At 39.7% G+C, this 23,265-nt stretch overlaps 1 protein-coding gene across 6 annotated transcripts in view; it reads right to left on the minus strand.

The window, feature by feature from the left end:
- tbc1d22a (TBC1 domain family, member 22a) overlaps positions 1–23,265 on the minus strand; it is a 124,890-nt gene that overhangs the window by 72,344 nt on the left and 29,281 nt on the right. For 4 of the 6 annotated variants that reach the window (XM_044185330.1, XM_044185328.1, XM_044185325.1 and 1 more), the window contains exons 7-10: positions 15,052–15,180; positions 12,389–12,451; positions 11,840–11,905; positions 7,315–7,429 (exon numbers count right to left, since the gene is read on the minus strand). In XM_044185330.1, coding sequence (XP_044041265.1) covers positions 7,315–7,429; positions 11,840–11,905; positions 12,389–12,451; positions 15,052–15,180 — 373 coding nt within the window. The remainder of the gene's footprint in view (positions 1–7,314; positions 7,430–11,839; positions 11,906–12,388; positions 12,452–15,051; positions 15,181–23,265) is intronic. The other 2 variants (XM_044185327.1, XM_044185326.1) reach the window with 2 other exon arrangements.

Below are 23,265 nucleotides of genomic sequence, written 5' to 3' on the forward strand. Positions count from 1 at the left end.
TGCCAAGATTTCTTGTGTCTTCCTTTTTGGATTGCCAGTTTGTGGTCCCTGAGCCTGTACCTGGTTAGGATCTGTCTCTGCTTTCTGTCTCTGACAGTAGAGAGATATTCTGCCAATTCATCATCTCTTTTTAGGGCCAGATAACATTCTGATCTACTTTGGCTTTTAGTTCCTTCTTTCCAGTATTCCAAATAGGTTTCTTTACATTGCGTTATAATTTGGTTTACTTTGATTGGTGTTTGGAAAGCAGTGTTGTTGTGAGACTGGTCAGAGTGTGTCTGAGAGGGGGCAGTTAGTCTCAGCACCAACTGACATAAGGGACTCTTCTGGGCTCAGCTCTTGAGTTTGGAGGGCTTTGGAATGGAGGGTGACTAGAGGGCTGGATAAGGGGATTAAAAAGTTTGAGCGCTCTCTTTTGAATGTTAATTATCAGTGGGTGTATCTCTCTCTCTCTCTCTCTCTGTATAAGCTACAGTGTGTCAGTTAATAAAAGCTGCAGCTTCTCAAGACTAAGACCAAAAGTCTCGTCTGGTGTTTCCCCATCCACTGGAAAAGTGAAGGTGGTTAGCCCCGAAGTAAGAATCGACTTCAGCCCTGGAGAAAAACCTGTATTTCAATATTTCAGTTTTTAAAAAGCTGTGTGAATGTTTTAAAAGCTGTTTTCAATGTGTGAAATTTTCAAAAAATCTGTTTCAATATTTAAAAAAAAATTCTTTGTCAAAATTTTAAGGGCAATGCTTAATGTCTATGCAAAGGAGCACACACACACACACACACACACACACACACACACACAAACACATGCAGTATAAATATGTATGTTATAAATTGCTCATAAACTCTGTCTTATGTGAACATTTTTCACTGTGCTCCTACATTTCTTTGTGTGCTCCTAATCTTTTTCATTTAGGAGCACATGTACTCCTTGGGAAAAAAATGTTTGCAGAGAGCCCTGTGAAAGGAGGCATATTGCAAGTTAATGTCTCCCACTTTCTCCCATTGGTTTAACAGCATTTTTCTCAGCTCGTAAAGCATGTTTTGTGACCACGGGACTGAGACAAACCTTTTTAAATCATGTAAAATGCCAAAGAATAAATGGGTATGCAGTTGTAAGCAAGTGATAAAGAGCATACATTTCTCTGCATTTGTTAAGTTTAAAGAAGCTTCACGAGAAAAGGCCTGTGTCTAGGGATCTGAGGAGTCTTTATGCTTTAAAAAGGCTGGCTAAAAAGGTACACAAACCACACAGCATCTTCCACAGCACTATCAGGGCCTCCATCATACAGGCATAAGCTCTTTTTGCTCCTCATCCCCTCCATCTTCCCTAATAAACACAAGGACACATCTCCAAAACCGTTATGACTGTACTGATGGCTGTGGTTGGTTGGACTCTTTATTTGACCCTTTATCTCTGTTAGTCCCTCACTAAGTGATGCAAGTTGAGTTGTGTAAATGTCTAAGTCTTCTCTTTTCAAACCCCTTTCTTTAGTAATTTATATTGCTATTTGGAGATGAGCCTCTGCATCTGTTGGAATAAAATGCATTTAAATGTTAAAAGATACTTAACCTAGAACATTGTAGGTTTGTCCTCATCCTTCCTTCCTCAAGGGTTCAAGGGTTCATATGTCAACAAAATGGTAGAAAGTACATCATGATTTTTTGATTTTTAAGAACTAAGAGCACTTTTGTCAATGCTAAAAAAGAAAACTCTTCACTTATTTAATTTTTTTTTTGAAGAGCAACTTTACCAGAAAACACAGTCATTTGGCAAACTAATGGAATTAACGGGCAAAACTGACAATCAGCAGCTGAAAATGAGAAACCTCATACTCATTTAATGTAGCAACGTATGTAACGTTGACCCTGTACACTGTAAGTCATCAGTAAAATACAAGTGAAAGTAAACCAGTAAACCAAAGTTCCATCCATTTGTTTTAAACCTGCATATGCTGTAACAAGCTGAAAACGCAACACTAACACATTATCAACTTTAAAGCTGATATAGCTAACGTGTTAGCAAACAGTTGCTTATTTACAAATCCAGTAGTTACGGAGCAACATTAGCATTCATTTGGAGTTGTGTGTCGACAAATATTCGCTCTCCTTTTAGCCCTGCTTTGCTCTCTACCAACTCCTGAGAAAAATATGTAGTGCTGCTAAATGCTCGACTATGTTCTCAAGCTAGTTGCTAACTTTGTCTGTCTACCACTTTGGTGCCGGGCACGTAGTGTACAGGTGGTTTACCAAGAGGGTTTTCAGTGAAAACAGCTGGCTGCTGCAGCTGGAAACAACGCTGATGAGAACCTTGAGATTGAACCAAAACAGTGAAGTTGCACGCAGTCAAACCAAAACAATAAGCTAAAAGATTAGCTAGATAGTTACATTTTCGGCCTTATTTTACAGTATATTTTGTTAAATTGGCATTCAGGACTTTGTTTAAAAAAACTAATCAATCAATAATAGCAAAAACATACTTCACTGTCAGAGCGTATAGCCATAGTATATAGTTTCAACTCTTGGTTGGGTATTTAATCAGACAAATAAATTCTATACATAGGAAGCACTGCTTTCACACAGTGGTGAATAACACTCTCACTACAGAGCTAATTGCTGAATTCTACACAAAATCCTAGCGACAGAGAAGCTGTTACTAGCCACTTTCTGTCTGCTATGACAAGTATAGCTTCACAGCAGTGGATGGTGATAGGGTACACCAGGCCATTCATTTCTCTCATCCACCATTCCTAGGAGGAAGGACTGCCTGGCTCTGCCGTTTCCTGACAGCATGGCAGCACTTTCTAAGTCTGTCATTTTCCCCTTTTTGAAAATCTTGTTTTCCTGCTCTGTTGTTTGTCCCTCTCTGTGATTCTCTGTGCCCTCACTCCTTACTCTTAAACCTGCCAAGAGACACTCTGGCTACTGTTATATTCCACTACTTTGTCTGTCTCCACTCTAGCTGTGGTTCTCTTTCACTCACAGTTGTCAAAACCTCACCTCTCTGAATTTAGTTGCAAATACACTACCTCATCTCTTTCCCTGTGTCTTGAACTCACTCCCTTGTTCTCATCTTTCCTCAGAGTGGATCCATACTTAGACACTGGCATGCAGATTACATTATGGATCCACTGGCCAATCAATGACCACTCCACATTAAAGGAGGACTTGCCTGGCTCCTTGGCCCGTCATGGCCTATCCTGGCCTTAATTAGATGACTTCTATTGTCGGCTAATAGGAGAGTAGCTACACTGTGGAAGATGGGGAGAAGACAAAGCAGAGTAATGCCTCACATTTGGAGAACAAGAACGATAGACTCTCCAAATCAATTTCTCCTTTGACACGAGAGAGGCCTGCTAGATTGCTTAACAGTGCAGATGAATACAAAATAACTTTAGTAGTATTTTTCCTTCCATAGGATCAGAAGAGTTTATCAATAATCTACCAATTGGAACTTTAATATGGATTAACAGTCAGGTGTTAATGAAAGTTGGTGGCAGGAAGAGAAGGGGTATTGCTGTGAAGATGGAGTAGTTAAGAGGTCGAGCCATCACTCTGCATTGCATCATCAAAAGGTAAATGGAGTGTATGGCAGCTGAACAAGCACTGCAGTGCCAGACCAAGGCTGTTTTGCAACTCAGAAAAAGAAGCCAGAGAAACAGAGCGAGAGAGCTAAAACGGAATACAAAGTGACAGATAAGAATAGTGGAGCAAAAGGAAGACAAGTAAACTAACACAACCAAACACGCATATGCAGGGGCATTTTGTGGGCAGCAGAGTGTGGGTGTGATTTGGTATTTTTTCCCTACTCTATCCCTACCTGCTTTTGGGGGCAGCCTATACAGACTACAATGTAGAGGTGGTAAGCAAAACGACTTTGGGAATCAATCAATGAAGAATCTCAAAAAAAGAAAACTGGACAGAGACATAGAAAAAGGAAGAGAGAAAGAGAATGGCAAAGAAATGATGTCTGAGACAGAGCACACAACATGGAACAGAGAATAGACGGAAAAGACTTGTTTAGAGGGCAGATTAAGCAGCTGCAAACATCAGGTTCCCAATCAGTGAACTGGCTGACATCCTCAGATGCTGGCTGTCACTCAAATTCACAAGGCTATACACTGCTCGGACAAAAATTTGAAAATTAAATGTGAAAGTTAGCAACTAGCTGGTGAACACAGTGGTGTAGTTAGCAGCTAAAGACCCAGATCTTTCCCTCAGGAGTTGGTGGAGACCAAAACAGAGCTAAAATTGGAGTGAATATTGGACTTAAATTTTCCAGAAATATGAATCAAAATGAATGCTAATGTTGCTCCCTATTTGCTCGATGTGTAAATAAGCAACTGTGTTAACAAGTTTGCCATATCAGCTTGAAATGTTGATATGGCGACCTTTCAAGTTGATATGGCACTGATATGTCAGTGTCGTGTTTGCAGCTTAACATAGTTTAACCTATTTATCTGCCTCAATGAGTTGGTTTGTGATGTAGGTAATCTGTAGGAAGCTTACTGTGATGTTATTTTTGTTTTAAACTATGGTCATAGTTTCAATGAAATTCTTTTGGCATTATGATACACTTGAGCATTATTCTCTATAAATATCCCTTCTAAACTAGAAGTAGAAGATAAGTCACAAAAAACACTGAATTATAAATAATTCATTTTCACTTGAAATTTCACTTGTAAGTCTCTGCCTAGGGCCTGGGTCTATGTCTCTTAAGAAGTTAATGTTTTCACCAAATAGGCTCATGTCTCTTGTATTACTATTTTCATACTTACAGGCAACATGCCTACATTGCCCATGGGGTTTATGTGTTAGAGTATTTATTTCTAATAATTCTTAAAGAAATTAATTCTGACTTCCTGCTTTCATCATACACCCATGAGCTCACATATAAAGGACGGAGGGAAAGAGAGAGGAAGGGGGAGCGCAATGCAACAGAAGAAAGAAAAAGAGATGGCAAGAGAAGAAGAGAGACAGCCACAGAGAGCAAGAGAGCACGAAAGCATGAGAGTTTATCTCACACTTCCAACCCCTCCACAAAGGAACAGAATTAGGCCTGTGAGAGAGCCAAACCTCTCTCTGCTTTGGCTCTCTCTCTCTCTGCGTCAGAAAACAAGAGCACCTAACAACAACAACAACACAGCACATCAACCCATCATGTAAGATGCCAGCCAGGCACGTTTGAAGGTTTGTTGGCAGTGTGTGTTGTTCAAGGCTCATCAGCGCATGGAGATGCAGGGGAACAAAGCACGGGGTGATGCCTTGAAGATCTGACAAGAGCGTGACACGCCCACGGAGAAAGGCAAAGAGGAGAACCTATTAATAAAGGAAAAAGTGGGAAATGTAAAGGGCAAGAGAGGCTAAATAAAGAAAAAACAAGTCAAAAGAGTCACCTCTGCATACATCATTGTGTACATAAAGGTCTTAAGGTCATACTGGATCTAACACCATTATTTTGTAATAGGAAACTGCCAGTTTTCAATTGATATAAATCTAATTTTGGAAATTATACTAATTTGCCAGTTTTTTTGCTTCACCTAGCTAAAACTAATGTTTTCTAATACAACATCCCTGCAATAATATATAATTTTATTTGATATATTTTAGAGGGGTTGATTTAACTTTACGATCATTTTGGAGGCCATACTGTGGTTTGCCGTACTGTTGCACTGTATTGCAATATACTAAAAGATGTAAAACAAAAAGTAAAAAAGTAAAAGTAGTTAAAACAAACATTCGCACTCATTAGCTCTGCGTAAAGTGTTGCGTGTCAAAGGCAGTACCGAGAAGCACACGAGTCAGCGAGCCCAACCTACTTTGTGTGCTTCCCACCACTTAACTTTTGGATCCTAATTGTATCTCTGTGACCACAGCTGGTCTGAAGTGTGCAAGGTACTCTACAGAGCATTGTGGTTTCCACTTAGTAGCTCTATTTTGAATGGCTTCAAGGAAAGCTTGATGGGCCAAAACATAACACAAAGAAACCAGACAAACAAAGTGTATATGTGGGATGTATAGAGAAGCTCACATCACAGAAGAAGCATGCAGAAATGTACTCATCCAGTAGAGTTGTAGTGGATCTAACCACTTAAAAATTAGTCACAAAAGTATGGGGTGAATTCCCATCACTAACTGCCACGCTTTACCTCCAATTATCACCAAAACTCGTAAAGCAAAGGAGTATGCTGCAAAATTGCTTCTTAAAAACCACAGTTTTGTTCCTTGCTTAAAAAAACCCCCCAAAATAACAACTCTCAGTAGGTGACAGAAAAGACTACCAGGCATTGATTATACAGGGGAAAAAAACTTTTGAGAAAGAATTTTTGCAATAAAGGAAAAACCAGGGACCTAAAAAATAAGATGGGGTTAATTTATGAACATCCTGAAAAATAACCCAGTGCAAATAAATGGACAATTCCCTGAAACAAGAAAAATAAAGCATTGACTTTTTGTACATATGATGTTATACATATAAACAAAGAATAAATTGGTTACGTGCCAGGTTCAAATCCAGCCACGGACCTTTCCTACATGTATCATATCATGTCCCTTCTCTAGTGTCAACTATCTAATAAAGGAGCAATACAAGTAAAGTATTACTGTGGTGGTATTTTTTAGCAGCTCATACTACATACTATTTTTTTTATTTTATTTAAATCATATTTAAATCATCCCTAAAATGTGCACCTAAAGATTGACTGTCTTTGTTTTTACTTTCAACTGCTTCGAGTCTGTGTGTGCTTTGTATCTGACGTTTATACTGTCAAAAAAATTAAGTTTGAAAATAAAATTAAACATTCATCTGCATAAATGTGCCACAACATAAACGTACACAGCAGGAGGCCTCTGGGGAAAACAGTGTGGTGTACACAAACGAGCACACACACGCCTACAGGTCATGCTCTCTCACACATACCGTATGCTTTGATATATAGAACTCACAAGCACATTTTTACACAAACTGAGATTGAAGTGTATATCTAAATGCAAGGAGAATAACTGGGTGGAAGCAAAGAGAGTGGAAAAGAGGGCACAGAGCTGTAGGAGGAGTTCATTGGCCAGAAAGTTGTGAAAAGAGAGACCGTCTCGAGGGTCCCAGGGTTGATTCCCTCTGACCTGTGGTCATGAACTGGCAAGTAAACGCTGAGTCTCGCCAGCTACAAAAGGTGCCATTCTGCACTGTGGAGAGCAGCACTTGCAGTAGAGGGGCAGCAAAAAGAGATGACTGATCCTCACATCAATAGCATATCACACAAAACATTAGGGAGTTTTTAAGTGAAAGGGAAAAGGCGAAAGAGCGGGAGAGATGGCACTTACCAATGTACTCAAAGACATAGACGACAAAGAACGGCGTGACCAGGTCATTGATGCCTTGCACGTAGCCGCTGGCTGGATGGCGGATGGCCCAGATAAAGAGGATCCGCTCAAAAATCTTACACACAAACATACACACAGAGTCATCGTGTCAAAACAGTAGTTTGTAGACAAAAACATTTATATTACACCAATAATGCACAAAGGTAGTCAATTTACAATGATATGAAACAGAAAAGCAACACATTTCTATGTCAGAGAAGCTAAAAATCTGTAAATGTTTAGTATAAAATGACAATTAACGCTCTGTCGATTTGTCAAATTTTCTCTTGATGAACTAATCAATTAATTGACTACTCATTTCCCTCACAAAAGATGCGCTAATGAAGCAAAACCTCCATGTTCAATGACACCTTAAATGGTTATTCTCTGAGAGCAAATGATGCCTTCAAAACATTAGGTGTTCGAAATTATAAGTTTTAATCATAAAAGTGTCAATTTTAGAAAGTGAGTGAGGTGTGGGAAGGCAGTAGTAGAAATCAGAACAATTTGAGGCATGCCAAGCTGGTGAGGAGGAAAGCAGTTTAATGGGCACAACCTTGCTTACTGTAAGAGTCTGGCAGGAACACTCCAGATGTGGTTATCGATTTTTAAGTTAACCCGTGGACCTTTTGACCATTAGTAGTGCTATGGAGCAATGTTTTCACAAGCAGGTCCCTGTTTTGTTTGTACTGTGCATGAGGGCACATATGGACTTAGCTATTCCACTGACCGACAGTCGGTGGCGGTAACGTGCATAGTAGCGTAGCAATACGCCAACAACGCCAAGCAAGAAAAAGGCTGCAACACATAACTTTGTTGGTTTACAAGAAAACTCCACAGGGTGCCTTTAATGTCATGTGTTTCAATAACTTGAAACATTTTAATATTGACTTTCAATAAGCAAATACATCAAAAAACACTTACTCAAAGATGATATTACTCCAATGAAATATTACATAATTTCTATTAAAGATTTTAGTTAAACATTTAGTTTTGTGTAATTTTGTGTGTGTTATTCCACCACAACCCTCCTTTGTAGACTATCTTATCCTAGTATTTATTGTCTAAATGCATTTTAAGCTAACATGTAAATCTGTTGTGAAAAGTGACACAAAATGCTATCCAAAAACGTATCTGACTTATCTAATCCTGTTAATACCGTTTTCACAAATTAAAAACTACACAAGCAGAAACTGGTTTTTGGGCATTATGGAAATGGGTGAGCACAGTCTAAATTTGAAATGAACCATTTCTTTGCTTCTCTCTCAGCACAAAGCAACACCTCACTCTTCACTTTCTCAGCCGCACAAAAAAGCTCACTTTGAACGTTGTTCTCTGCTTTGGTGTTGGTCTCCTCCTTCCTCTCTTTTTTTCCCCCACCCACTTTGTCTCTGTCTCTTGCTCTTCCCCTCTGTCTCCTCCTCCATCTCCATCTTTATATAATATATTTTTGCAAGGCAAACACTTCCATCTTCGTTATGGGTAGCTGTTTAATGCTGTCAGCCCCAGTGAATTAGAGGAGGCTTGATGTTCAGCTTGTTTTTCTGGTGTGCAAATGGATTTCCCCCCCCCACAAAAAAAAATATACACACTCTCTCTCATACCTTGCTGTACCACACCCATCAAGCACTTTCTTATTTTTGGGGGATATGTCATGTTTCTGTCACTTTCTAAATAACCTCATAGCTCATTGTTTCATGGGAAAAAAAACACGGCCATGGCATTGTCATTTTTTTGGAATTTGTACGTGCAAACCCTCTCATTTATATTTAAAGTAATTCAATCAATGTTAAGACAGTCAGAGTGATTGGTAAGATGCAACTCTCTGGCTTTACCCTACACTTCTCAAATCCCCTTTACCTGGTTTCACAACCCCCTCTTTCCTTATCAAAGCCACATCTATCAAACAGGGAGCGGTGCTGGTGTGGGTAATGGGACTTTCTTTTCATGCAACCTCAAAAGCTGACATGGATATTTCACACTGGCACCTCCACACAGAACCACTAGCACATACACACTACCCTACCCACACCCAGTTTACTATGGGCAAAGAATCCCACCTTGGTGTGTTTGTGTGTGGAAGACAAAAAACAAAGACACAGAGAAACTCCACGCTTCAAACAGTAACCAAACAACATTGTCTGCAGGTTTAAACAGAGTTCACTCGGTCCTCAGAAGACGGCAAACTAGATTCTTGCAAATTATGTTAATCTCACATTAATTCCATATTCTTCTCATAATGCGGTGCATCTCTAGGACAGGAAATCTGCTTCCCTGTGTCTCCTATGTCATAACACTAGGGCTCCATCAAATTAGTCCCAGGCCCAAAGGACCCCTGATAAGGGTAATATCAAGAGGTAGAAACGAAGTTACAACAAAATGATGTCAAGTCAAAGAGCTCATCACTGACAACTGACACATAAAGTGAAAAAAAATTGAGGGGTTAGAGGCTGAAAAGATAAGTCCACTGTCAAAAGATCATGGGCTCAATCGCTCAAATATCTGATGTATTCATCAACAACCACACTAAATTGCTGCTTGTGCACTCATTCCTTACAAGTTATTCATTTAAAAAGCATCAGTTAAATGCTTGAAATGAAAAAACAGGTCTACTGATAAATCCTGCTCTTTCAGCCTCTAATCACAATTTGGAGGCAAAACTGAACGTTTTCTTTTCACGTTGGGAACTTGTAATTGCTGATTATCAACATCTCCTGAAGTCTGCATTGTTCTCTAAAACAAGAAAAACTCAAACACTTAGATACCACTAAGGGAATCACTGCAGAATTGCTTCAATATCTCTCTCTCCCCGAAATGGAACAGACTGTTGACTGCTTTCCATCTCCACTAAATCTCTTTGAGCCCCATGGGGGGTGGGGGGGCAGAGACAAACAAGTGAATGAAATGAAGCAGAGGTGATTTTCAGGTGGCGCCGCAGCAAGCATAACCATATAAAAAAAGAGGCCTTTGGAGTCTGTTGCATACCAAAATATATGAGAGCACACTGCTTGAATATTTCAGTGCACACTGGTTGCTTTTATTTTGCACGCAAAGAGGGGAGAGCTGGTGTATGGGGATGAGAGGGAGAAAGATATGGGCTCACGAGGGGAAAAGGAGGTAATACAGAAAACATATACAGTAGTAATACATACTGTACATATGATTGTAGGTTGAAAAGAGGCAGCCTCCTCCTTGTCTGATCTTATTTCCCTACTTACCTCTCTGGTTACAGCCCCAAGTTGCATCCTGTACAAGACAGGGGCAACGGAAGGTGGCGTTGCCTGGGGCACTGTGTGTGACTGAGCGTGTGTGACTGACTGTGGTTGAACATGTGTATGAGTCTGCACTGTGCTAGTATGTCTCCACGTTTTCGTTTTTTTTCATTTACGATTTATGATTGTGTATTCTTTCAGGAGCGTCTATGTGTGGGCTTGATCACACCTATGTGTAGGTGTATACACAGAGCAGCCCAGAGCCGTGGCCACCTCATTAGCCTCATTATGGGATTTTTCTATCTGGGCTGCTTCTCAGGCCAGTGGTTCTATGTATGACAGGACCTCCCAGAAGCACTGTAATAATAAGATAGCTTGATTCCATTCATTTATATGGGGTTAAGTCTAAGTTCCGTGTTAAGTTGTTTTGGGAAGCTGGACTGATAGTCCCTTAGGCCTGCTGAGCCAACATCTTACACCACAACAGAAACAAAAGTGACTTATACCACATTTACATTTTAAGTATTTAAGTAACACCGTTATCCAAAGCAACTTCCAATGATTTAATAATTAAGTAAGATTCCAGTAATGTGTGCCTTGCCGTATGTTTTCCTAATATACCCAAACTACCAATAGTTATTGTTTTATCAAACATAATGCTTAGGAGGGTTTTAAGATAATTAGTTCTTATATCCCCTAAAACACAATACTCAACTGTAACAAGAAATGCTTTGTTTAGTAGCACTAACAAAGCAGAACAAAGACATACGAGAGTGCTAACCATGCAGAGTAGAAGTTTATGTGTATCTGATCACATGCGTGACTGCAGGTATTATTTAATTCTTCTACCGTAGATGTAATCTCAGTTTGTGCTTCTGTGTGTGAGCGCCCATGCCAGACCATGCAGTGTGTTGAAGCGAGGGTTTTCCCATTTCAAACTCCTAGGCAAACGGGGAAAAAACACCAGAAATGTGACATCTTGTCCTTGGCTTATGAATATTTTTAATGTCACACTTTCTTAAATTCTGAATTTTTCTTCACTGAGTTTTATGACTAGACAAATATGACACCCACTGATACCATTAACACACCCCATACTATCAGCACTAACCTATTTGAACCAATTTATGTAATTTAAGGATTTCTTATATATTTTTAACTGCGCCCACTATATCAGTGCCAACGATGATGTTACCAGCCATATCTGCCCAAAAGCAGAGGGGAAAACCCTGCTAGACGAGGTGGTGTGTGTGTGTGCAGCAGGGGGGTCTCACCTCTTGGACAGAAGCTTGTTGAAAGAGAGGAATAAGAGGATTAGTTCTCGGTATGTCAATGTGAATCTGCAGAGAGAAAAAGAGAGAAAAAAAGACAAACACTGAAGCAACGGGCAGGTTAGCACAGATCTGGCCAATACAGACAATGACAGAAACAGAGAGGAAGAGCAACAGTTAGTGGATTGGTGTCCTTGATTGAAGGCAGACGGGGGTTTCGGTGGTCTGAAATGGATAGCAGCAGTGGTCTTGAATGCAAGTGTGCATATGTGTGTCTATGCATGTTGAGATGTCTCTGAGATATTATGTGCTTGGGAGTACATTTGTGTGTGTTAGACCACATTTACACCATTTCAGAGTGTCTACCCTACAGATGAACAATACGACAGGCAGGCAGATTCATCAGAAGGGAGCCAGGCGGATACAGGACAGCGGCTGGAGCCAAGCCAGCTGAAATAGTCCAGACCGGACGAGCGGAGAGTGTGTGGCTTGTTGCTGACAGGACTGGGGATTGAGCTGTATTCACAGTCCTGTCTGCTCTGTCCACCTTACCTCTGTCACCTTTGGCTGCAGGACCAAAGACTCGGGACTCATCCTAGGAATGTCTATATGGATCTGACAGCAACATGGGAGAGAAAGGTGTTAGACACACACACACACACACACACACACACACACACATATTTATGAGTCACGAGTACCAGTGTAGAAGCCCCCTTCTTGCACTTCACGCATTTAAACCTGTTTTGGCCAACTGTAAGACCTCCTCAGATGTTCTAAGGAAAAGGTAAACTCAAGAAAGGAGCACATTCAGATTAAAGGATAATTCTTTTTTTTTTTTTTCAACCTGGGTCATATTCTCATGATTGTGGCCGTTCTGACTAAAGTAGATACCTACCGTATGCAGTTAGCTAAAATAGGTAATTAGGGGGATCATTTCTGTGTTTACTTTTGGTCCAACTTAAACTGGAATTATACTTCTCTGGGTTGTTGAGATTTGGGAGGTGTGCATGATGACTCCTCTGCGAGCCTCTGCGACCTACAGCTACCCATAACACCCTTCTCTGCATAGGTCCACGGAGACGTTTATGTGTGTCTTCAGAGAAGCATAATTCCAGCATTAAAGAGAAGCGTTTTAAATGATTTATGTAAATTCCAAATGTATTTGGAAAGCTTTAGGAGGCTCATGCTGGTTGCCCTGGTATACAGAGTCAAGTAGCATTACCCCTCAATCAGCACAGCCACAATTATGAGACCCAGATTGAAAAATACTGGAATTTTCCATAATCAAGAGAATACAAATGTAGTGCACTTGATGTGTGTTATGTTGGGTATTGGTATTGAGCCAAACAGCACTGAGTGGAATGATTCTGTAATGCTTGTGCTACTGATCCCACTGGGAATCAACAACCCTCTATGCAAACACTCTACACTCAATGCAACTTTTATCAGCATTCAGTCCATTGTTTTGATTTGCTGGCCCATATGGTTGAGTTCCAGCTACCCCATATAAAACTGTAGATAGCTACTGCCAGTTCACAAGATCAGTACAAAATCTGCCAAGTATAAAATGGCGGAGCGACAAAGTGAGTGACTAGTTAAAAGAGTCAAACAAACCAAGATTAAAAGATAAGCAAATGTTGGGCTTACATTCGACAGGTAGCAAGGAGAAGGATTTAGATGGGTTGCCACTGTAGCTCTGTTACTGCTGGATGTGTAAGAAGGCAACTGCTTGTTAAAACCACAAACTTGATAAGCCTATAATATAACAAGGCTCTGCTACTGTGAGTGTGTTTCAGGAGTATTCCTGATGTATTTATGCCCCCTAGGGGTCAAAATGTGTTTAATGCAGCATTAACAGTAAAACTAAATTAGTTGTTTCAAACACACACACTCCAGTGTCTGTCAACCAAGAAGCTACCAGACCATTCCTTATATCATCTGAAAGCTTAAAAAAAAAAAGAGCACAGCTAACACTTTCTCTTGGGATGGAACAAAACCGCAGCAGTACTTCAAAAAGCTTGCAGTGCAAACTGGGACCTCTACAATGGTTACATCCATATGCATACATACATAAACACAAGCTGTTTGGGCAAGATAAAAACAACATAAACAGATATATAAAAAGAGACAGATGGACAGACACAAGAAGAGACAAACTATGGAGACAGATGGAGAGATTTAGACTGGCTGATGGACCATCCCATATGAGCAAAGATAGATACACAGACAAACATAACACATAGGTACATGTAATGTATGCAAATATATCTAGAGCCACTTAAATGTAATATAGACAAAATACATACAAACCCATGGCCATGTGCAATTTTAGTGCCAAACAAACATGTAAAAACACACATAATCTCACACAGAGAAAAAAAAAAAAATCACTAGAAATCGTCGCTCCGTCAACACAAACAGCGTTGGAACAAGCCGAATTTGGCAGGAATAGGCTTTGTGACGCGATCCAAACAAACAATCATCAAAACAAAGTATGACAGCTTTCTGGCACAATGAAAAGGAGATCAATGGAAAATTGGACGGGATGTGAGAAACATGTTTTTTGCTATCGACAACCCACTTTGATGTTTCTTATCAGTTGGAAATGAATGGGAAGTAGTCGAATGTTAAAATGAAAGAGTATGTGGGGGGAGAGAGAGAGACAGATAAACAGAGACAGAGAAAGAGTAAAAGTAGATATTATTTTCAAAGCCAGAGAAAAGTGTTCATTTAAGCAGCTCTCTGAAGCTTGGGGCTGGTTGTGTCTACTCTGTGAACAGAGCTCAACCACACTCCCTCCATGTCAACATAGACAGACACACAGACAGACAAGCAGATAACAGTCCTATGAGTATATGAGGGAGAGGGAGGAAAGGACAGAGAGGGGAAAAAAAGCATGGAACTGGTTCCAGTAGTCCTGTCTGCGGGGCCGAATCCTGTCAAAACACACACTTTCTCAGACACACACACACACACACACACACATAAACAGCCATATGTCCTGGGTTTGTGCTGAGGGAATACATTAGTGACAATAAGTTGTTCTTGTAATTGGAAATGGAACCTTTTGTAGTTCGTCTTTCATTCTGTCCTTCAAGTTCTGGGATTCAGGCAGGTGTTAAAAAACAGTCAGATGTAGAAGACATGATTAAACGCACAACAAGTAAACAGGACCCGTGAATGTGTGTGTGCTTGAGTGTATATGCATATACCTGTCTGTATGTGTCCTGATGGTGTTCGTCATTGCGGGAGTCATAGTATTGCTGTATGAAGCCAAAATATTCTTGTCTCTTCCTCTGTAGGACGCTGTCTCTCCTTTCCGCATTAGCTGGTAGGTAACCCTAAAAGAGGGTGGAGGGAGACAAAGAAAGGGAGGGAGGAAGGAAAGACGGAAGAAAAAAAGAAAGAAATGTTTTATTCTGTTTTACATCATATTGTCCAACATACAGTATTTTCTGTTAATCTTCATCTTGGTCCTTACTAACTAGATGTACATTTTTGATCTGCCTCCAAGAAGTGAGAGTTCAGTTTCAAAGTTAAGTTGTGGTTAAGGGAAAAAAAAGAAGCTTTGATAACTTTCTGTCTGTTAATGGAATAATTTCACATTTTGGAGAATACGCTCATTCACGTTTCTTGATGAGAAAACACGTTATATCACATATGTTTAATTTGTATAAAAACCAAAGTGTAAAAACAATAATTTCTGGTTTTACAGGGGCTAACTGGACCACTTCTTGGCCAGGAGTGGTGACTCGCTGGAATCTTATTGCACATAACAGCTTGCAAAACCGCGACATGTGGTTTTTACACGAGAAAACATGTTAATTAGTGAGCTTTAGTGGCGCTGGTAGGCGGATTTTGTTACCTTTGGACTGAGCCAGGCTAGCTGTTGTATTTAACAGAAAAAACAGAGTGTTATTGATCTTCTCATCTAACTCTGCAAGAAAGTGTATTTCCCAAAATGTCAAACTATTCCTTTACATTTCAAATGTCCTAAAATCTGTTTTCATTAGAATACTACAATAATATTAATCTTCAGACTATAAAATTAATTAATTATTGGTAAAATTTGCATTAAAATGAAATTGTCTGCGACACACCATTTATTTATATTACATATGCTTTAGCCTGAAATTTTTTAAATTGCTCTGAATTGCACTAATGTAACATTGTCTGAAATGTACTATCAACATTTGCAAACTCTTAAAAACATTGTACTGATACTAGTACAAGCCCATAAAAACATTATAAGTAACTGGTAATAGTCTCCACACTAATACACCTGCCTATTTGCAACACACACTTGTGGGTTCCACATGGGACTCATTAATTCAGCTCTGTAGATATTCAGTAAGACTGTCTTTTCAATGTCTGAAACTGCATGGCATTTTATGTTGTCTGTCTCTCTTATTTACTTGTCTGTCAGTATATACTATTCGATGAGTCTTTTTTCTAACTGTTCTAAAACCTTGACTTGCTTTGAGTTTGGTAGCTAACTTCAATCACAAACCACCACCTGGGATTACATAGACTGTCAATGACATACTTCACTTTGCAAAGAAAACTTTCTGCTGCTTGACCTAGTGCTTCGTGCCTCTTAGGGGAGCTACCTATCTGTGTGTGCGTGTGTGCGCGTGTGTGTGCGTGCTTCTGGGAATGTGTTTGTCTGACAGTTTATGTGAACATACATTTGTGAAAGTGTGTATCCACCTTGTGCGGTCAGGCTTATGCAATGAGGAGAAAGTCAACTCCAAACTGAACAACAAATCTAAAAAGTCTATTAAAAGCGAGAGCTGGGACCAGGGGCTCTAAAATATTCAACAAGTAAAAATCTTCAAAACAGAACTCAAACATCAACTTGCTGGATTGGCTTGCTGTTAAACCTACAAACGGTCCTTATTGTAGTTGTTGACGTGTTTTATATTGCCTTATGTGCACATGTATGTGTTTGTTACTGTATAAATTTAAGAGTACATAAATTATTAAATATAAATGACCTGGTTCCAGCTTCTCAAATATGAACATTTTCTGGTTTTCTTCATCTTTTATGATAGTAAACTGGATATCTTTGAGTTTTGGACTGCTTGTCGGACAAAACAAAACATTTGAAGATGTCACCTCTGGGAACTTGTGATAGGCATTTTTCACCATTTTCTGATATTTGAGGTGCAGCCCTAACTGAAATAAACACTCTCTGAACAACAATGTAGAGCCTAATGTAAAATTAGGTTACCATTTTTGGCTAAAAGTTTTAGAATCTCTGCATCATTCAATTTGAGAAGAATTTCCTCTTTCTGTTTCCCAGGGCAGTTTTTCCATGCTGTGGAGGCATAGTAACACTCAGCAGGAATTTTTTTTGTACTAAAAGACCATCATTTTGGAAGATCCCTAGAAGATTTATCTGACTCAGACTGCTAAAGCTTCTTCTTAACTTTAGATAAACTTTAAAATGCATTTTTGCACAGAGAGGGAACTTTATATTTTGTTCACCATCACTTACATTGGAAGTGCATTATAAAGGGATCTTTTAATAGCCAGTATGAACAGGAGGAACGATTACAGCAAGCAAAAAATGTTGAAATGTACATATGAGCACATGACTATTGTTCTAAGATGGACTTGAAAATTGGTTAACCTATCCTTTAAGTATTTTAAACAAGACATCATATAATCCACCATTTTGCCATATGTAACTTTGGTCATGAGATAACAGCGCACAGCACAAGAAAAGGAACTGCTGCATTGAAAAAAAACAGTATTTTTCTTGTCAACGAAAACAAAGTTTTTACTTTTTAAACTACATTTTATTCTCGTCTTTTTTTCTTCAAAAATATTGCACGCTGATATAGTCACAGTTAGTGTTTAATGACGTCGGTGCTGTCTCGTCTTAGTCATGGAAAAAAATGAACAAACATATGTAGTCATAGTTTTCGTTAACAAAATTAACACTATATACAACCACCTGTTGTATGAGAACTGAGCCAACTCCATGACAACTGAGAAAACTCCATATACTGATAAAGACCATGAGATGCAGTTGAAAGCTCCAGAAAAACTAGTAAGGGGAGTTTTGGAAGCGGGCTGCCACTTCGTCGTAACACCTAGCAAGCATACAGAAACACACACACACACACACACACACACACGTACAGACACACAAAGTATCAATTTTGGGCAACTGTCTAAAGGAAAATCAATAAGCGCAGCAGCAAAAAGGTTTTCTTTTTTGTTATTTATTAAGTTTTTCAAGCCCCCTAGAGAAGTCTGGAGAGCCTAGAGGCTTATTTGTTGCACACAACAACTTTGCTTACAGACACACAAACACACTATATACACACCTGGCTAACACATAAAAATACACATACGTAAATCCAAACACCATGGTTCCACACACTCATATGTATATGTTATGACATAAACACACACACACACACACACTTCACTTTCCCTGTCAGCCCATCTATCTTTTCCTCCTTCCACAGTGCAGTCATTCAAAGTATTTTTATTCTCTGTTGGTTTCAGTTACTAACCCTGAAAAGCACAAAATGTAAATCTTTTCACAACCAAAACACTCTGAAGGAGGCAGACTCCGTACTCGTCCACACCTCCTGTCCCATCCACCCGACTGCTGTCTCTCTGTCGGTGCTGCCAGTCAGCCAGACGGTCACATTTGTGCCCGCAGAAATCAGGCTAAGCACTGACTGTGACTTTTTCCACAGTCACTCTCTGCCAAAAACGTCCACACATCACATGTTGAAACCGCTCCATATGCAAACACATGCACAACACACGAGTACGCACACAAACACAAACCCATGACAGGCCAGCTACAAAACAGCGGGCTCCGGTGTTATGTGCACTCTGCCAAATGAGGGAGAGGAGAGCATGTGTGTGTTGAAGGTTAATGGACAGCTTAGTGGAGGTCAATGACACTGCAGCTGCATTACTGCTTGATAGGACAGGACCACACACACACACACACACACACACACAGGGATTTGAAGACTGAAAAACTGTCACACACTACACTGTGATTTTATTTTATTACTATTCTTTATTACTATCGATAGGATATCGAAAAACTGTGGTTTCTCAGATTACCAAGGCTATAAACTGCAAAATAATTGTTTGTTTAATTTCTTTTAGAAAATAGAGAATTAAATAATTGAGTATGTCTCACAGTAAAGTGCAATAAGTGCCCAAGATCTAAGTGTACTTATGCTTGAACCTAAGTGACTAATCTTCATTTCATTTGTGGTCTGCTGGTTAAAAAGGGTGAGTGGAGATGTTAAATAAAAAACAGAGAGACGAAGACTGAAAGTGCAGCATAAATGCATGACAGCTCTGCATGACCTGCCAGTGGTACAAAATGTGGCAGCACAGTGCTTCCCTCCTGCCTCTGTTAATCAGGCTACATAAACCTCATCTCTTCATTCTTCCTTGCATCAATCTACTCCTCAACCCTTCCATCCCTCTAATGGATCTTCCACTTCAGTAAGCTCTCTGTAAAAAACAGGGGAAATATGCTTGGGGAATCCATTTGGGGAATTGAAATGAAATAGTTTTTTTTCCTGGTAAGTCTTCTCACAACCTAAATTGATTTATACTTAGCAGGTGCACATTATCCGGGAAGTAGACTGGAAACAAACTGTCCCACTATGGACACAGCAAAAGTCGAACAAACAAAACTTTACGTCTGTTTAAAATGCTCTTGTCGCTGTGTTTCTACATGGCCATTTTTACACTTACATCTGGTGAGCTGAGTGTTGCTACATGATTTGAGTTTGGAAACATCAATAAATTTCATATTGTGACTCACCACCTCTCAACTACAACTATTAAAACTTTGTAGAGATAAAGTGAAGCATGATTCTGCAACGGCATGACTTATTTCTTACCTCAGATTTATTCAGAAACAAATTTTAGTGGATAGTTTTGGAGAAATTAAACAGTGTTTCCCAGACTGTATCTGTGGTTATACTAAAGGACCAATAACAGCCTCAACATCTCAGCCACTCATTGCTGTACTGACCTCAGCAGTTGAGGATGAACACTGTTTGGTTCCTGGCTGCCTGAGCTCTGCTGGATTTAGACTCTCCATTTGATCACCAGTAATGAAAAACAAGAGCGACAATAGAATTTGTCCTCTGCATTACCAAAGTCAAACTTTCTATTTATTTTGGGGTGTTGATAATCATTACATCATTTACCATCATATTTTTTTGTTTTACAGACCAACTACTACTTGAGTTGATGATGACTGACTAGAAAACTGGATAAGGTGTTTACATGCCACAGTATCGCTGTTTTTAGTCCTCCATCTAGCACATCCAGGTTTCTGGATCCAGGTTGTGATTATTTTGACTGATATAGCAACTGCCATATGATTTGCGATATTAGAGGGAATGATCATTTTTACATCATTATTCTCATTTACATTGAAAAACATATTAAAATGATTATGGTGTGATTTTTGCAGGGGGCTGTACCAAACAAAGATGTTTTCTTAAGTCAGCACGACAATATTTAATTTAAAATGGTATTATAACACACAATTGAAAATTGCAGTAGGCCATATTGTGTTTTCGTTCAAATTTCGATTAATTGCCCTACGCACAACGCATAATACTCCAAATACTCCAAAAACCTGATAATAAACAGAATACTAGTGACCATGTAAACATACTCAGTGTGGAATTTAATGTTCACTTACAGAAGGCTTTGGAGTAAAGGTCTTAAAGTTTCCAAGAAAAAAATAAAATGCCATCCCCCCCCCCTACTTCACTTAGTCAATAAGCCTGTGGTATAATCCAGAAGAGGGACAGATACTGCGCAGTAAGCAGTGGGCAGTGCTGCTTTTCACATCTACACTATTGAGGATGACCCATCCTTAATAGTTAGAGTAGATCAAATGCAGAGAGGGTATATTTCCCCACAGATATACAAACCAAACATATACATATACAAAGGCAACATCTTTCAATTCCTGTTTACAAAAAGCAATTTGCTCGGGTTTGAGTTAATATAGAGAGGTGACAGTAGGCTTGCATTTCTCATTAACTACAGCAGAAGTGTACAAACTGCAAAGGAACACAATGTTTTAGCCGAGGAGGTTGATCACAATATGAAATATATTTCATATGAAAATAAATCCCATTGTTATTTACTCTCAGGCAACATAATTATGTGTACTGTTGTAAGTGAACAGTTTAACATAAAATCTAAATCTAAATCTGTCCCCGCTGCCACTGCTTCCTGATACATCTCATATAACCCTTTAGCCTTATCAATATTTCCACAGCCAGTTGGTTTTCTCTTCTCCCACGACTTCACATTTAACAGCCACACTCCATTAGCAAATGTACATATTGCCACAGGCTGACATTCTTCCACAAAGCAGAAAAGCCATTTAATTTCTCATTTCTCCTTCAGACTCGGACACAAAGTCCTCTTTAAAATAATGAAATAAGACAGTATTATTTCTGAAATAATAGGAAGTTCAACCGGATGTGTTTCTGAGACCAGGTGCAACCTGTGGAGCCTCTTGTTCAAATAATAAAAAGAGGAAAAGGGAGCTATCCAGTCGGGCTCAAAATTGCTCTCTTCCACTCATTCTTTTCACCTGCTTCTTGCTTTTTAATTTAAACACTGGCTAATAACAGTGGAGACAGTTATGGAGGATTTCTGTCATGTGATGGCAAATGCAGGCCTTTGGGGGAGCATTACTGAGCTCTAACCTCAGTGGGAAAACTTGTTTCTTGTCTTTGTCAGGTAAAGATGAGCGTGGCTCAAGCATGCCTGCTGGAGGGGAGAAAAAATCAAATAAGTTGGTGCACGCTGGTGAGCAGGAGAAGGGCACAAGGGACACCACTGGAGTGAAGTTTTATTAGGTGCCTCTGCCAAGTTTATGGAATACAGCGTGGACTTTGAGTCTGAATGTGTGTGTATGTGTGTGCGTGCGTGCCAGAAGGAGAATAGATTTTTAGAGCCTGATCCCTCCTATCCATTTCTCCACTGGATCATACCACAGATAAGGACAGAGAAGGCAGTCAAGTGTTATGGCACTTCAGAAGATATGAGTGCTTTTGACACGGTGCCCACTTTTCGCTTTAATCCAAACCTTGGATTTAACCCTGGGATAATTCACGCTGCACAAGGCTCTAAGATCTAGAAATCTATTGAAAACCCTGCCAGGTGGGGCTGATATAACTTCAGATATGGATCTTAAGTTTGCACAGTCAAAACACCCCCTAGATATTTATTAAAGTCATCTGGACACAGATGTCCTCACTGAAGATGTGAATTACAGTGTTTCCCACAGAACAGCAGTGTAATTATAGCAGGGACGGCAAGGGGGTCGGGGGGTAAATATTTATCTATTGAAAATATTATATACTCATTCATATATTACCCTATTTCTAGTATTTCTTATGTCACCATTTTAATTCTAGTTAAAAGGTGGGGTATGCGATTCTAATCCAATACACGTCTTTTGAAATTCAGCAACTATCTCCGCACGGTACACTAGAGTCTGTTCAGTGCGCTGAACGGACTCTGGCGTTTGTACACTCTGGTGTTTGCCTACAGCCCTGGCTCTGTAAATGGGAAATAAAAGTGGCTCAGACCGAGCCGCGCAACACTATTCCAGCCATGATTTGTGTGTCAGGTAACGTTAAATGACTTGCCTGCGGACATTCAGCTTACTTTCTAGTTTGCCAAGATATGCTGTTGCTGTGATGTTAGCTATAGTAGCAGGAGAGTTGTGAGTATCGCTGTCTGGAGCTGGTGTGCAGCTCTGGGAAACGTCTCGTCCTCTCTGGCTGTTAGGCTACATCATTAACAACAAACTATCGAAACGATCAAAACCAAAGTGGTACTGAATGACATCGGCACCAACAGGTGTACTTACAAGCTTTTAAATGATCAGCTTGCTATCAAGCAGCTTCAGGAGTTCATAATGAGTTGATCATTTAAATGAGCTGTGTTGGAGCAGGGAGAGATCTAAAACATACAGGATAAGAGAGGTTTGGAAAACGCTGGTCTATTCCATCACAGCCTCCAAAGTATCAAAAATGAACTTCACAAGCGTGCATTAAGCATTTGCAAGCACGTAGGGAGGCTCGAGCTTGCGCTGAGCGAAACGCACTGAATGCGGTCAATTTTGATATTGTGGTGGGCCAACCACAAATAAATGAATGTATGGGAAACACTGAGTTGTATTCCATTATACCGCATTTAAACTTGTTAAAGTGGTCATATTATGCTTTTTGGCTTTTTCCCTTTCCTTTATTGTATTATATATCTTTTTTGTGCATGTATTAGGTATGCACAGTGAAAAAGCCCAAAGTCCACCCTAAAGGGAGTTACCCTCTCCCACAGAAAACACTGCTCCTGAACTACCTGAAAACAGCTCGACTGTAGTCCAG

Source organism: Siniperca chuatsi, linkage group LG23, assembly GCF_020085105.1.
Source record: "Siniperca chuatsi isolate FFG_IHB_CAS linkage group LG23, ASM2008510v1, whole genome shotgun sequence".
In the NCBI taxonomy this organism is placed as follows: Eukaryota; Metazoa; Chordata; class Actinopteri; order Centrarchiformes; family Sinipercidae; genus Siniperca; species Siniperca chuatsi.